This window comes from Doryrhamphus excisus, chromosome 3 (genome assembly GCF_030265055.1).
Source record: "Doryrhamphus excisus isolate RoL2022-K1 chromosome 3, RoL_Dexc_1.0, whole genome shotgun sequence".
Classification (NCBI taxonomy): Eukaryota; Metazoa; Chordata; class Actinopteri; order Syngnathiformes; family Syngnathidae; genus Doryrhamphus; species Doryrhamphus excisus.
The window spans coordinates 22,415,319-22,429,172 of NC_080468.1; the positions used below are offsets into that span (position 1 = coordinate 22,415,319).

Genomic DNA, 13,854 nt, shown 5'->3' on the forward strand with positions numbered 1-13,854 from the left:
AACATGTTCATAAAAGGTCTTAAACTGAGAAAGGCAAATTCATAATATTATAAAATTATATAAAAAATATATAAAATTATATATAAAATACTATAAATTTAAATTACTATAGAATCTTTGTTGATATAAAGGCTTAATTTTTTTCAGAACAAAATGGTATTACGATGATGAAGTCACCTTATTTTACCAGACCAGAATGATGTCATAATCATTACAATGAAATGTTAAAATTATAGAAATAAAATAAAAAGTATGCAAACAAGTTGAAATATTTTTAAAAAATTATATACATTTATGAAAAAGTTGTAAAATGAGAATAAAATGTGATGAAAATGTGATAAAATTAAAAAGTAATGCAGACCAAATTAATTGATGCATTTTAATTCATTTTTACTACTGTGATTACTGTTATATTATATTATATTATATTATATTATATTATATAGACTTTCTTTATTGTCATTGCACAATAACACAGCAGTTAAATTTTTATATTGTTATATTATATTATATTATATTATATTATATTATATTATATTATATTATATTATATTATATTATATTATATTATATTATATTATATTATATTATATTATATTATATTATATTATATTATATTATATTATTTATATACAATATATTATATAGTTTATATTATATTATATTATTATATTATATATAATATTATTATAACACTAACATTTCAATATTGAAGAAAAAAGTTGAACGTTTGCAAAAAATTTTAATATTATGCAAAAAGCTTTCTAGATGTAATTTTTTTAAAAATCACAATTTCAATAATTTTTTATAATTTGTATAATAGTTATAGTTTTAAAAGAAAGGCAAGTTGAAACGTCACACAAAAACTTAATTTTACAAGAGACGTTATGATGTTATTAGAAAATTAGAAAATTCCTAACAGTGATATTTATTGCAGTTATATTTCGTGATGACTTACCGTCGTCTTTATGAGCGCAGCCCGACTTTTGAACGCTGAGGAAGATGAATTCAGCAAGTCTGTCGTGAACTCCTCGTCAGCGGATCGGAACGTCAAGCGTCGGGAAGTGAGCGCCTCGGCAGGGGCGACAGTCGCTGGTGCAAGTGTTGGTGTTTCGTTTCTCGCTGTCAATTGGAAGAAAAAACAGATTTAAAAATGCAATCCTTAAAATAATACGTGATAATAGCAGTCAGATATTTCAAACACAGTATTATTATCGTTACGTACCAATGACGGAGATAGAATCGGGCACAATATCGATAGATGTTTGTTGGCTCAAACCCTCTTGTAACGTCTCAACGATGGCGTCTGAACTCGGGATTTCCCCCGTTACGTCTCTGTCTTCGAAATCAAGTTGCATCTCCGCTTCCACACCGTCCACTCGTCTTGTACTTGAACCTGGCCTGCGTTACAATAACATACTGTCAATATCGATCTGCTATTTATGATAGTTTTTTTAAAAAACATCATTGACAGTGTTTCACCTGAAGCTCCTAACGGAACAGCCGATGTACGTTACATATACCGGCCTGTAGATTGCGTTGTACTGTGGTGAGAAAGACAACATTAAAATATAAACACAATGTAAATACTGTCCGGTTTTGACTATGTACTTATCACTAAATTCAATTAAATTATATTTTATAGATATTTTTATTATAAATATCTGTATTTATTATAAAAAATAGCAATTTTTTTCAGAAAAAAAGGCAACAAATGACACATTATAAATACAGATATTTATAATGTGTCATTTGTTGCCTTGTCACTTCATCTATGAACTGGACTAAAAAAATAAATATAAAAAAAATAAAAATAAAAATGTATATTTTCCTAAATAAAATGTAAATGTTACAAGTAAAAAGCAAAATTTTTTCGACACATTATAAATACAGATATTTATAATGTGTCATTTGTTGCCTTTTTTCTGGAAAAAATTTGCTTTTTACTTGTAACATTTACATTTTATTTAGGAAAATATTTTTTTTTTTCAGAAAAAAGGCAACAAATGACACATTATAAATACAGATATTTATAATGTGTCATTTGTTGCCTTTTTTTCTGAAAAAAAATGTAAATGTTACAAGTAAAAAGCCATTTATTTTTCAGAAAAAAGGCAACAAATGACACATTATAAATACAGATATTTATAATGTTTATAGATGTTTGACAGATGTTTATATCTGTCATTTGTTGCCTTTTTTCTGAAAAAATTTTGCTCTTGATGTCACTTGAACTGGACTATTTTTTTTTTTTCAGAAAAAAGGCAACAAATGACACATTTGTTGCATTTTTCTGAAAAAAAAATTATATTTTCCTAAATAAAATGTAAATGTTACAAGTAAAAAGCAAATTTTTTTCGACACATTATAAATACAGATATTTATAATGTGTCATTTGTTGCCTTTTTTCTGGAAAAAAAATAGCTTTCTACTTGTAACATTTACATTTTATTTAGGAAAATATAACATTTTTGGCAAACTTTTTTCTGAAAAAAAAATGTAAATGTTACAAGTAAAAAGGAAATTTTTTTCAAGAAAAAAGGCAACAAATGACACATTATAAATACAGATATTTATAATGTATCATTTGTTGCCTTTTTTCTACATACCAGACAAACCATGTGATTAAAATATCTATAAATATCCCGATATTTTTCCACCAATTGAGTTTAGACAAAAGTCAAAGCAAAATATGCATGCAAAGCTATATAAAAATGTAAACAATCTAATAGAAATAGCCCCTGAAGTTAAATAGTATAGTCACTTATTAAAATAAATATGGAAAAAATATAATCCAACCGAAAGTTGGCTTTGAGTTTTGACCCCCAGTCCAATTGAGTGTGACACTCCTGCTTTCGAAGGTAAATACTTTGGATCCTGCACCTGAATCTCAGACTAAAGTTATCCTGTAAGCTATGTGTATGCCGCCCTGTACGTTGCATCATACTGTGTCAAGAAAGAAAATGTTCAACTACAAATACTGTACAGTGTTTTCATTTTTGACATGGTACTCACCACAACAATAATTCTTTGACTAAGAATAATAAATTGTTGACTACTTGGGTCATTCAGCTGTTCTACGAATGGTTCCTGAATTACTGCAATAAGAACAACTACAACAGATGGAGTCCGGGGAATGGTAGTGGTTGTGGCTGTTGTTGTGCCTCCAGTCACAGTCGTGCTTCCAGTTGTTGTGGCTCCAGTCACAATCGTGACTCCAGTTGTTGTGGCTCCAGTCACAGTCGTGCCTCCAGTTGTTGTGGCTCCAGTCACAGTCGTGCCTCCAGTTGTTGTGCCTCCAGTCACAGTCGTACCTCCAGTTGTTGTGGCTCCAGTCACAGTTGTGCCTCCATTTGTTGTGGCTCCAGTCACAGTCGTACCTCCTGTTGTTGTGGCTCCAGTCACAGTTGTGCCTCCAGTCACAGTTGTGCCTCCAGTTGTTGTGGCTCCAGTCACAGTTGTGCCTCCAGTTGTTGTGGCTCCAGTCACAGTGGTGACTCCAGTTGTTGTGGCTCCAGTCACAGTCGTACCTCCAGTTGTTGTGGCTCCAGTCACAGTCGTGCCTCCAGTTGTTGTGGCTCCAGTCACAGTTGTGCCTCCAGTCACAGTTGTGCCTCCAGTTGTTGTGGCTCCAGTCACAGTTGTGCCTCCAGTTGTTGTGGCTCCAGTCACAGTTGTGCCTCCAGTTGTTGTGGCTCCAGTCACAGTTGTGCCTCCAGTTGTTGTGGCTCCAGTCAGAGTCGTGCCTCCAGTTGTTGTGGCTCCAGTCACAGTTGTGCCTCCAGTCACAGTTGTGCCTCCAGTTGTTGTGGCTCCAGTCACAGTCGTGCCTCCAGTTGTTGTGGCTCCAGTCACAGTTGTGCCTCCAGTTGTTGTGGCTCCAGTCACAGTTGTGCCTCCAGTGGTTGTGGCTCCAGTCACAGTTGTGGCTCCAGTCACAGTTGTGCCTCCAGTTGTTGTGGCTCCAGTCACAGTCGTGCCTCCAGTTGTTGTGGCTCCAGTCACAGTTGTGCCTCCAGTTGTTGTGGCTCCAGTCACAGTCGTACCTCCAGTTGTTGTAACTCCTGTCACAGTTGTGCCTCCAGTCACAGTTGTGCCTCCAGTTGTTGTGGCTCCAGTCACAGTCGTGCCTCCAGTTGTTGTGGCTCCAGTCACAGTCGTGCCTCCAGTTGTTGTGGCTCCAGTCACAGTCGTGCCTCCAGTTGTTGTGGCTCCAGTCACAGTCGTGCCTCCAGTTGTTGTGGCTCCAGTCACAGTCGTACCTCCTGTTGTTGTGGCTCCAGTCACAGTTGTGCCTCCAGTTGTTGTGACTCCAGTCACAGTTGTGCCTCCAGTTGTTGTAACTCCTGTCACAGTTGTGCCTCCAGTGGTTGTGGCTCCAGTCACAGTTGTGCCTCCAGTTGTTGTGGCTCCAGTTGTTGTGGCTCCAGTCACAGTTGTGCCTCCAGTTGTTGTGGCTCCAGTCAGAGTCGTGACTCCAGTTGTTGTGGCTCCAGTCACAGTTGTGCCTCCAGTCACAGTTGTGCCTCCAGTTGTTGTGGCTCCAGTCACAGTCGTGCCTCCAGTTGTTGTGGCTCCAGTCACAGTCGTGCCTCCAGTTGTTGTGGCTCCAGTCACAGTTGTGCCTCCAGTGGTTGTGGCTCCAGTCACAGTTGTGCCTCCAGTGGTTGTGGCTCCAGTCACAGTTGTGGCTCCAGTCACAGTTGTGCCTCCAGTTGTTGTGGCTCCAGTCACAGTCGTGCCTCCAGTTGTTGTGGCTCCAGTCACAGTTGTGCCTCCAGTTGTTGTGGCTCCAGTCACAGTCGTACCTCCAGTTGTTGTAACTCCTGTCACAGTTGTGCCTCCAGTCACAGTTGTGCCTCCAGTTGTTGTGGCTCCAGTCACAGTCGTGCCTCCAGTTGTTGTGGCTCCAGTCACAGTTGTGCCTCCAGTTGTTGTGGCTCCAGTCACAGTCGTGCCTCCAGTTGTTGTGGCTCCAGTCACAGTCGTGCCTCCAGTTGTTGTAACTCCTGTCACAGTTGTGCCTCCAGTGGTTGTGGCTCCAGTCACAGTTGTGCCTCCAGTGGTTGTGGCTCCAGTCACAGTTGTGCCTCCAGTTGTTGTGGCTCCAGTCACAGTTGTGCCTCCAGTTGTTGTGGCTCCAGTCACAGTCGTGCCTCCAGTTGTTGTGGCTCCAGTCACAGTCGTGACTCCAGTTGTTGTGGCTCCAGTCACAGTCGTGCCTCCAGTTGTTGTGGCTCCAGTCACAGTCGTGCCTCCAGTTGTTGTGGCTCCAGTCACAGTCGTGCCTCCAGTTGTTGTAACTCCTGTCACAGTTGTGCCTCCAGTTGTTGTGGCTCCAGTCACAGTCGTGCCTCCAGTTGTTGTAACTCCTGTCACAGTTGTGCCTCCAGTGGTTGTGGCTCCAGTCACAGTTGTGCCTCCAGTGGTTGTGGCTCCAGTCACAGTCGTACCTCCTGTTGTTGTGGCTCCAGTCACAGTCGTGCCTCCAGTTGTTGTGACTCCAGTCACAGTTGTGCCTCCAGTTGTTGTAACTCCTGTCACAGTTGTGCCTCCAGTGGTTGTGGCTCCAGTCACAGTTGTGCCTCCAGTGGTTGTGGCTCCAGTCACAGTTGTGCCTCCAGTTGTTGTGGCTCCAGTCACAGTTGTGCCTCCAGTTGTTGTGGCTCCAGTCACAGTCGTGCCTCCAGTTGTTGTGGCTCCAGTCACAGTCGTGACTCCAGTTGTTGTAACTCCTGTCACAGTTGTGCCTCCAGTGGTTGTGGCTCCAGTCACAGTTGTGCCTCCAGTGGTTGTGGCTCCAGTCACAGTTGTGCCTCCAGTCACAGTCGTGCCTCCAGTTGTTGTGGCTCCAGTCACAGTCGTGCCTCCAGTTGTTGTGGCTCCAGTCACAGTTGTGGCTCCAGTTGTTGTGGCTCCAGTCACAGTCGTGCCTCCAGTTGTTGTGGCTCCAGTCACAGTCGTGCCTCCAGTTGTTGTGGCTCCAGTCACAGTTGTGCCTCCAGTTGTTGTGGCTCCAGTCACAGTCGTGCCTCCAGTTGTTGTGGCTCCAGTCACAGTTGTGCCTCCAGTTGTTGTGGCTCCAGTCACAGTTGTGCCTCCAGTCAAAGTTGTGCCTCCAGTTGTTGTGGCTCCAGTCACAGTTGTGCCTCCAGTTGTTGTGGCTCCAGTCACAGTCGTGCCTCCAGTTGTTGTGGCTCCAGTCACAGTTGTGCCTCCAGTTGTTGTGGCTCCAGTCACAGTCGTGCCTCCAGTTGTTGTGGCTCCAGTCACAGTCGTGCCTCCAGTTGTTGTGGCTCCAGTCACAGTTGTGCCTCCAGTTGTCGTGGCTCCAGTCACAGTCGTGACTCCAGTTGTTGTGGCTCCAGTCACAGTTGTGCCTCCAGTTGTTGTGGCTCCAGTCACAGTCGTACCTCCTGTTGTTGTGGCTCCAGTCACAGTTGTGACTCCAGTTGTTGTGGCTCCAGTCACAGTTGTGCCTCCAGTCACAGTTGTGACTCCAGTTGTTGTGGCTCCAGTCACAGTCGTGACTCCAGTTGTTGTGGCTACAGTCACAGTTGTGCCTCCAGTTGTTGTGGCTTCAGCAAATCCGTCAGATGTTGCCACAAACTTGTTTCCAGTTATTGCTGAGTGAATAATAAACACTACAAAGATTGGAAACATTATTTGCATGACTGACTGGCCAAATAGTTTTGCAAATATGTAACAGAAATGACAAACTTACCCAGTAGCACAAACTGCTTTGTTGTATACATTCTTGCTGTTGCTGAACCTGCAAAATGTAACAGCATCTCTGAAAGTGTTTGTAAAATGTAAAAATATAATTGCTTAAAGCCGACATGGGTGGAGCCAAATATTATGTAAATTGTTCACAAATTTCATTAATTCTGTCCACCTTGTACTGATTCAAATCTCTTCAACAGGGTGGGCGTGGTTGTCAATTTTGGTAGGGTGTGTTCCAGTGGACACTACTCTGAATGAGCCACAACCTGAGAAGGGTGACCAAAGTAAATATACATTCATTCATTCATTCATTTTCTACCACTTAGGGTAGGGTTGCGGGAGTGCTGGAGCCTATCCCAGCTGTCTTTGGACGAGAGGCGGGGTACACCCTGGACTGGTCGCCAGCCAATCACAGGGCACATATATACAAACAACCATTCACACTCACATTCATACCTACGGACAATTTGGAGTCGCTAATTAACCTAGCATGTTTTTGGAATGTGGGAGGAAACCGGAGTACCCGGAGAAAACCCACGCATGCACGGGGAGAACATGCAAACATGAGGATGGAATTGAACTGGGGTCTTTTGAAGCAAATGACGAGTAACAATGTAACAGTGTTCTTACTTTTTTACATGACATGTCATCAAAATGCTGATCAAACGTAAATTTTAGTCAGTGATTCTAATCCCTCTCTATTGTTTAAAAGCACAAAAAGAACCTTATTGAAACACAGTGTTTTTTTTCTAGTAATGTAATGATTGAAAAAAACAACTCAGTTGTTAAGCTATTGGTATTGTGTGTGTGTGTGTGTGTGTGCCCACAATATTTCATAAAAGGAGTCTGTATCGAGTTTTGAAAGTTGAGCAAGAACTTTTTAAAGTTAGCGTCCAATTGCCTGTAAAAAAAAACAAACTGTAACGTAAAAATACTCAGTGCCTCACCAGCCATGAACCTCTCTGCACGTCACTGTTAGTAACTGTACTATAGGACCTTAGCATAATCCACAAATCCGATACGTTGAGTTACGATTGTTCAAATTAATGTTACAATTAATGTACAATTCCAAACAGCTAACATTGTGCACAAAAGCAAACAACAATCTGCTACCAAACGATGTACAATGAAGAGCAATGAACGAAAATCATATCATCAAGGAAGTAATTAAGTCATTTTTAGCCTAAAACATTTTAAATGTAGTTTTTTTTATATCTAAAAATAAAAAAATTGTATATTTTATATCATGTTTTTATTTATTTATTACCTTTTTAATACTACTAGTGCTACTAATAATAATATTACATATTTTATAAATTAATTTTAAAATAGCACCGCAATACATTGTAGAAGTTTTAAAGATAGCATAAAAGAGAAAATATACTTGCAAATTAAATGTTGTATTATGTTGAAAAAAAATTACATTGATTATGTTGCGGGTTATTTTGACCCATACTGTGTAAATCCACTCAAAAGATTAATAAAAATCAGGTTAATCAATAACAACTTTATTTTAGATTATATAAGCATTTAGAAAAGAGACATACAATACATTTTTAATACTAACACTATGTTTTAAATATATATATATAATATTCACTTACCTTTTCTATGTCACAAATTCTTCTCACAAATTTAAATCTTTTTTTTCATAATTATTTTCAACTTTTTATGAATAGTGGTGTGTTGCCAGTGTTGTGTGTCTCATCAATGCTGCTCCAGGTTACCAATGTATGTATTTATATAGCGAGCAACGTAACGGGTAGTGACGTGTGTAGTGAATTGTTGAAAAAAAACTGCCTGAACCACAGTCCAAAAAAAAAAAAAAAAAAATCTTTTATCAATTAGACAATAGTGATGCATTCCACTCAGGTGGAGTGTTTTTTTTTGTTTGCTTATCTTTAAAAAAATCTTTTTGGAGTAATTATTTCCTTTTTTTTAAGACGGGATTAACGCAAAAACAACGAAACACGAAAAATACAAACAGAACAATTACATCACTGTTGCTATGGAAATAGTACGGATAATGTATGATATCCTGCCCACACACATGCAGGACAATTATTCATTGTTTCCAATTACATTAGGTGTGTCCCACTGGAGGAAGTAGGTGGTTGTTTTTTTTTTTTTTAAACAATGTACCTTTTTTGTGTGTTTTTTATCATCTCTGAATCAGGAGTTGACAGAAAGGATGGCGGAATATTTGGTGTTGTTATCATAGCACATGACATGCGAGAAACATGGCATCTGATGTCTGAGTTCATTTTTTAAGGTGTGGCAAGTTTTTATTTTTTTTTTTTAATGGGCCAGCCTACAATCTGTGTATTTTTTTCAGTTTTTAACGCTAATGGGCTACGCCAAGTACCAGGTTTCATTTCACATGAAATACTGTAAAACCTGGAACTTTTTTTTCTTTGGGACTAAAACTTGTTGAATTAATGCAATTAGATTATATTTGAGTTTTCTAGTATTAAAAGTAAAAAATAATACTAGTACAATAGTACAATACTATCTGCCCCAATGACTGGATGGAACAAAAAAAACAAATACATAAATAAATAAATATTAGATTATATTTTAGTTTTATAGTATTAAAAGTAAAAATTAATACTAGTACCATAGTACAATACTATCTGGCCCAATGGCTGGATGGAACAAAAAAAAACAAAAAAACAAATAAATAAATAAATATTAGATTATATTTGAGTTTTAGAGTATTTAAAGTAAAAGTTAATACTAGTACAATAGTACAATACTATCTGGCCCAATGGCTGGATGGAACAAAAAAAAAACAAATAAATAAATATTAGATTATATTTGAGTTTTAGAGTATTAAAAGTAAAAGTTAATACTAGTACAATAGTACAATACTATCTGGCCCAATGGCTGGATGGAACAAAAAAAAAACAAATAAATAAATATTAGATTATATTTGAGTTTTAGAGTATTAAAAGTAAAAGTTAATACTAGTACAATAGTACAATACTATCTGGCCCAATGGCTGGATGGAACAAAAAAAAAACAAATAAATAAATATTAGATTATATTTGAGTTTTAGAGTATTAAAAGTAAAAGTTAATACTAGTACAATAGTACAATACTATCTGGCCCAATGGTTGGACGGGACAAAAAAAAACAAAAACAAAAAAAATAAAAATTAAATGTTGTTTAATGAAATTTACAAAAAAAATTCAAATTCCAGTAATTATTGTGACATTGTTTTTGCTAATCTAATACACCTAATCGGACAATTTTTACAAACATGAACAACACGTCATTAACATCACTTCATCATTTACCCCTTTAGCTAAGCGCTACACATTAGTAATTCTTGCCGTTTTTGTGTTTGAAGGCTTGACATTTTTTGCATCATAAATCCAATTTACGATGTAAATTATTACCACTACAATAAAAAATTGTAGCGAGAGTAGAGAACAGGTGGAGGAGATACTAGAAGAGTAGAGGTTTGGCAGATAAAGTCAAAGAGGCCAGACTGAGATGGTTGGAACATGTCCGGGGGAGAGATAGTGAATATATTGGTAGAAGGATGCTGCCAGGTAGGAGGTTTAGAGGAAGACCAAAGAGGAGGTTTATGGATGTAGTGAAGGAGGACATGAGGGTAGTTGGTGTTAGAGAGGCTTGTATGGGGGCGATTGACTTGCTGTGGCAACCACTGAAGGGAAAAGCCGAAAGCGAAAGAAGAAATCCAAATCTTGATCAGGCTTCTGGCGATAGCACCTACATTCTCTAAGTAACGCCACACAAAGGAGAAGTTACATCTGCAAGCTTAAATATATCTTGTGGCGTACCCCAGGTGTCAATCCTGGGACCAAAAAGTTCTGTAAAGTCATGACAGACCTACAGTAAGTAATATTTGCAGACTATACTACTGCATTTGTTTCTGAAGAAAACAGGGTCAGAAATCCACAAACACACAATCCCCTTCTCCAAGCTATGGAAGATGCATGTGGAGACATTCCAGCGGATGCTTTCCATGACTGGATTCGCCATGCTAGGCGATATTTCCCCCGATGCTTGGCCAGAGAAAACCTTGCATGTGATGTATGTAGATGAGGTGTTGTGGCCTGACTCAAACAGCATAGTCTTTTGCTTTGTTCATTCATTCATTCATTTTCTACCGCTTTTCTTCACGAGGGTCGCGGGGGGTGCTGGAGCCTATCCCAGCTGTCTTCGGGCGTAAGGCAGGGTACACCCTAGACTGGTGGCCAGCCAATCACACATATAGACAAACAACCATTCACACTCACATTCATACCTATGGACAATTTGGAGTCGCCAATTAACCTAGCATGTTTTTGGAATGTGGGAGGAAATCGGAGTACCCGGAGAAAACCCACGCATGCACGGGGAGAACATGCAAACTCCACACAGAGATGCCCGAGGGTGGGATTGAACCCTGGTCTCCTAGCTGTGAGGTCTGCGCGCTAACCCCTAGACCACCGTGCCGCCCTTTTGCTTTGTTATTGATTGTTTTTTTTGTTTATTATTATTATTATTATTTCTTTAACTGAAGCTGTATACATTTAGATGCAGACCACTGTATGTGGAACTTTGTGTTGGCTGTGATGAACACTTTGTACATTGTTTTTCTGTGAAAAATTAAAAAAAAAAAATTCTGTGTAATTTTGTGTTCTGAGTCAAAAAAATACAAAAAAAAACAAAAAAATAATTCTAAAATATTTTGCAAGAAGTGTCACACTGAACACAAAAAGGCCGGAGTTACACTGAGCACATCAGTGTTCAAATGGTTCATATAAATGTTTGTTCATATAGTGGTTTGGTCCGTCATTTGGAGATTATTTATATAATTATAAATTATAATTATGGATTTAATGTGGTCATTTTTGTTGTACTGACGTCATTGAGGGCTGCACGGTGGACGAGTGGTTCGGTCACAGCTAGGAGACCCGAGTTCGATTCCATTATTATAATTATAATGCTCTTTTTTTAATAACATGTGGTCATACCAGCCCAAATATTAGCTGGATTTGCCTTAGCTTTACAGATTTATGATCAGAAGTCTCTTTTTTTGTGACCTGCTCACATTGTGTAAATGTACACAATTTGTATTACTATTAATATTCACTTATTGGCATTAAAACAGTCACTTTGATTAAAAAACATGGTGACAGATTAACTCTTGAATACACTGTTTCTATATTCTATGTCACTGTTTTCAAATATTATAAACCATAGGGTGGTATGTATATACGTATGCCCTCGTAGGTTGTATTGTATTGTATTTTTACAGCAGCATCGCTCATGGAAAAATTTGAATGTTTAACATTTGTTTGCGAGTGATGGTTATCTCGGAGCAGTGACCAGATCTGACAACGGCAAACAAAAAGCAAAGCATTCCAGGCGTTTGCGTCACATTTTGACTCGCCTACTCACCTTATACTCACAACCACATTTTCTACATGTTTAGCATTACTCTTACTTCCCATGCCTTCTTTGGAAGAAAAAATGTCAGTCTGGTGCTTGGCAAATAGCCTGCAATTGAACATCCACAGCGGCACGGCGGTCTAGTGGTTAGCGTGCAGACCTCACAGCTAGGAGACCAGGGTTCAATTCCAACCTCGGCTATCTCTGTGTGGAGTTTGCATGTTCTCCCCGTGCATGCATGGGTTTTCTCCGGGTACTCCGGTTTCCTCCCACATTCCAAAAACATGCTAGGTTAATTGGCGACTCCAAATTGTCCATAGGTATGAATGTGAGTGTGAATGGTTGTTTGTCTATATGTGCCCTGTGATTGGCTGGCCACCAGTCCAGGGTGTACCCCGCCTCTCGCCCAAAGACAGCTGGGATAGGCTCCAGCACCCCCCGCGACCCTCCTCTTTCCTCATCAATGGGGAACATGTGGAGACTGTAACCACATACATTCAGGTTCCTGGGCACCCATGAAGTGATATATACATAAAAACTCGACATTATGAGACAATGTTAGAATAAAATGTAGATAAAATGAATATAGTATTACTTATCACCCTCATATCCATTTGCTTAAACAATAGAAAGTGAAGAAGAAATGTTGACCCGTGACCCTGATCAGAGACCCCCAGCGACCCCCAGGTCCTGGAGGTGCCTGGATGCGGCAACAGCAACCCTGCAGATGTTCATGTTAATCCTGCAAGAATGTGTCAAGATAAGAACTCATAAAATAATAAAAGTAATCACTCTCACATATACACACACACACATAGACAAACAAATACAGCTTGTGCAACTGCCTTCTCCCCCTCCCCCCCCCCCCCACTTAGAGTTGCACGACCATGTAGTAGGGACCCCCGAAAAGAGAATGAAAAAGTTAATCCTGCAGGAATATGTCGAGATAAGAAGAATAAAATAATAAAAGTAATCACTCTCACATATACACACACACACACATAGACAAACAAATACAGCTCGTGCAACTGCCCCCCCCCCACTTAGAGTTACACGACCATGTAGTAGGGACCCCTGAAAAGAGAATAAAAAAGTTAATCCTGCAAGAATGTGTCAAGATAAGAACTCATAAAATAATAAAAGTAATCACTCTCACATATATGTACACACACACATAGACAAACAAATACAGCTCGTGCAACTGCCCCCCCCCCCCACTTAGAGTTACACGACCATGTAGTAGGGACCCCCGAAAAGAGAATAAAAAAGTGAATCCTGCAGGAATGTGTCAAGATAAGAACAATAAAATAATAAAAGTAATCACTCTCACATATACACACACACATAGACAAACAAATACAGCTCGTGCAACTGCCTCCCCCCCCGCACACACTTAGAGTTGCACGACTATGTAGTAGGGACCCCTGAAAAGAGAATAAAAAAGTTAATCCTGCAAGAATGTGTCAAGATAAGAACTCATAAAATAATAAAAGTAATCACTCTCACATATATGTACACACACACATAGACAAACAAATACAGCTCGTGCAACTGCCCCCCCCCCCACTTAGAGTTGCACGACCATGTAGTAGGGACCCCCGAAAAGAGAATAAAAAAGTGAATCCTGCAAGAATGTGTCAAGATAAGAAGAATAAAATAATAAAAGTAATCACTCTCACATATACACACACACATAGACAAACAAATACAGTTCGTGCAACTGCC

At 39.0% G+C, this 13,854-nt stretch overlaps 1 protein-coding gene across 1 annotated transcript; it reads right to left on the minus strand.

Moving 5' to 3' along the window:
• Window positions 1-1,315: 1,315 nt before the first annotated feature.
• LOC131124914 (probable cyclin-dependent serine/threonine-protein kinase DDB_G0292550) lies at window positions 1,316-12,191 on the minus strand. Its single transcript, XM_058065906.1, has 4 exons — window positions 12,139-12,191; window positions 3,016-6,578; window positions 1,483-1,544; window positions 1,316-1,401 (listed from the first exon to the last, which is right to left on the minus strand). The coding sequence occupies exons 1-2, from the start codon at window positions 12,189-12,191 to the stop codon at window positions 3,065-3,067; spliced, it is 3,567 nt and encodes a 1,188-aa protein (XP_057921889.1). The 3' UTR covers window positions 1,316-1,401; window positions 1,483-1,544; window positions 3,016-3,064.
• Window positions 12,192-13,854: the final 1,663 nt, after the last annotated feature.

Coding starts and splice junctions, on each gene's coding strand:
- LOC131124914 (XM_058065906.1), bottom strand. CDS start 12,191: ATGGGAAGTAAGAGTAATGCTAAACATGTAGAAAATGTGGTTGTGAGT. Junction 6,579..12,138: donor AATGTGGTTGTGAGTATAAG/GTGAGTAGGCGA, acceptor GATTTGCTGAAG/CCACAACAACTGGAGGCACA.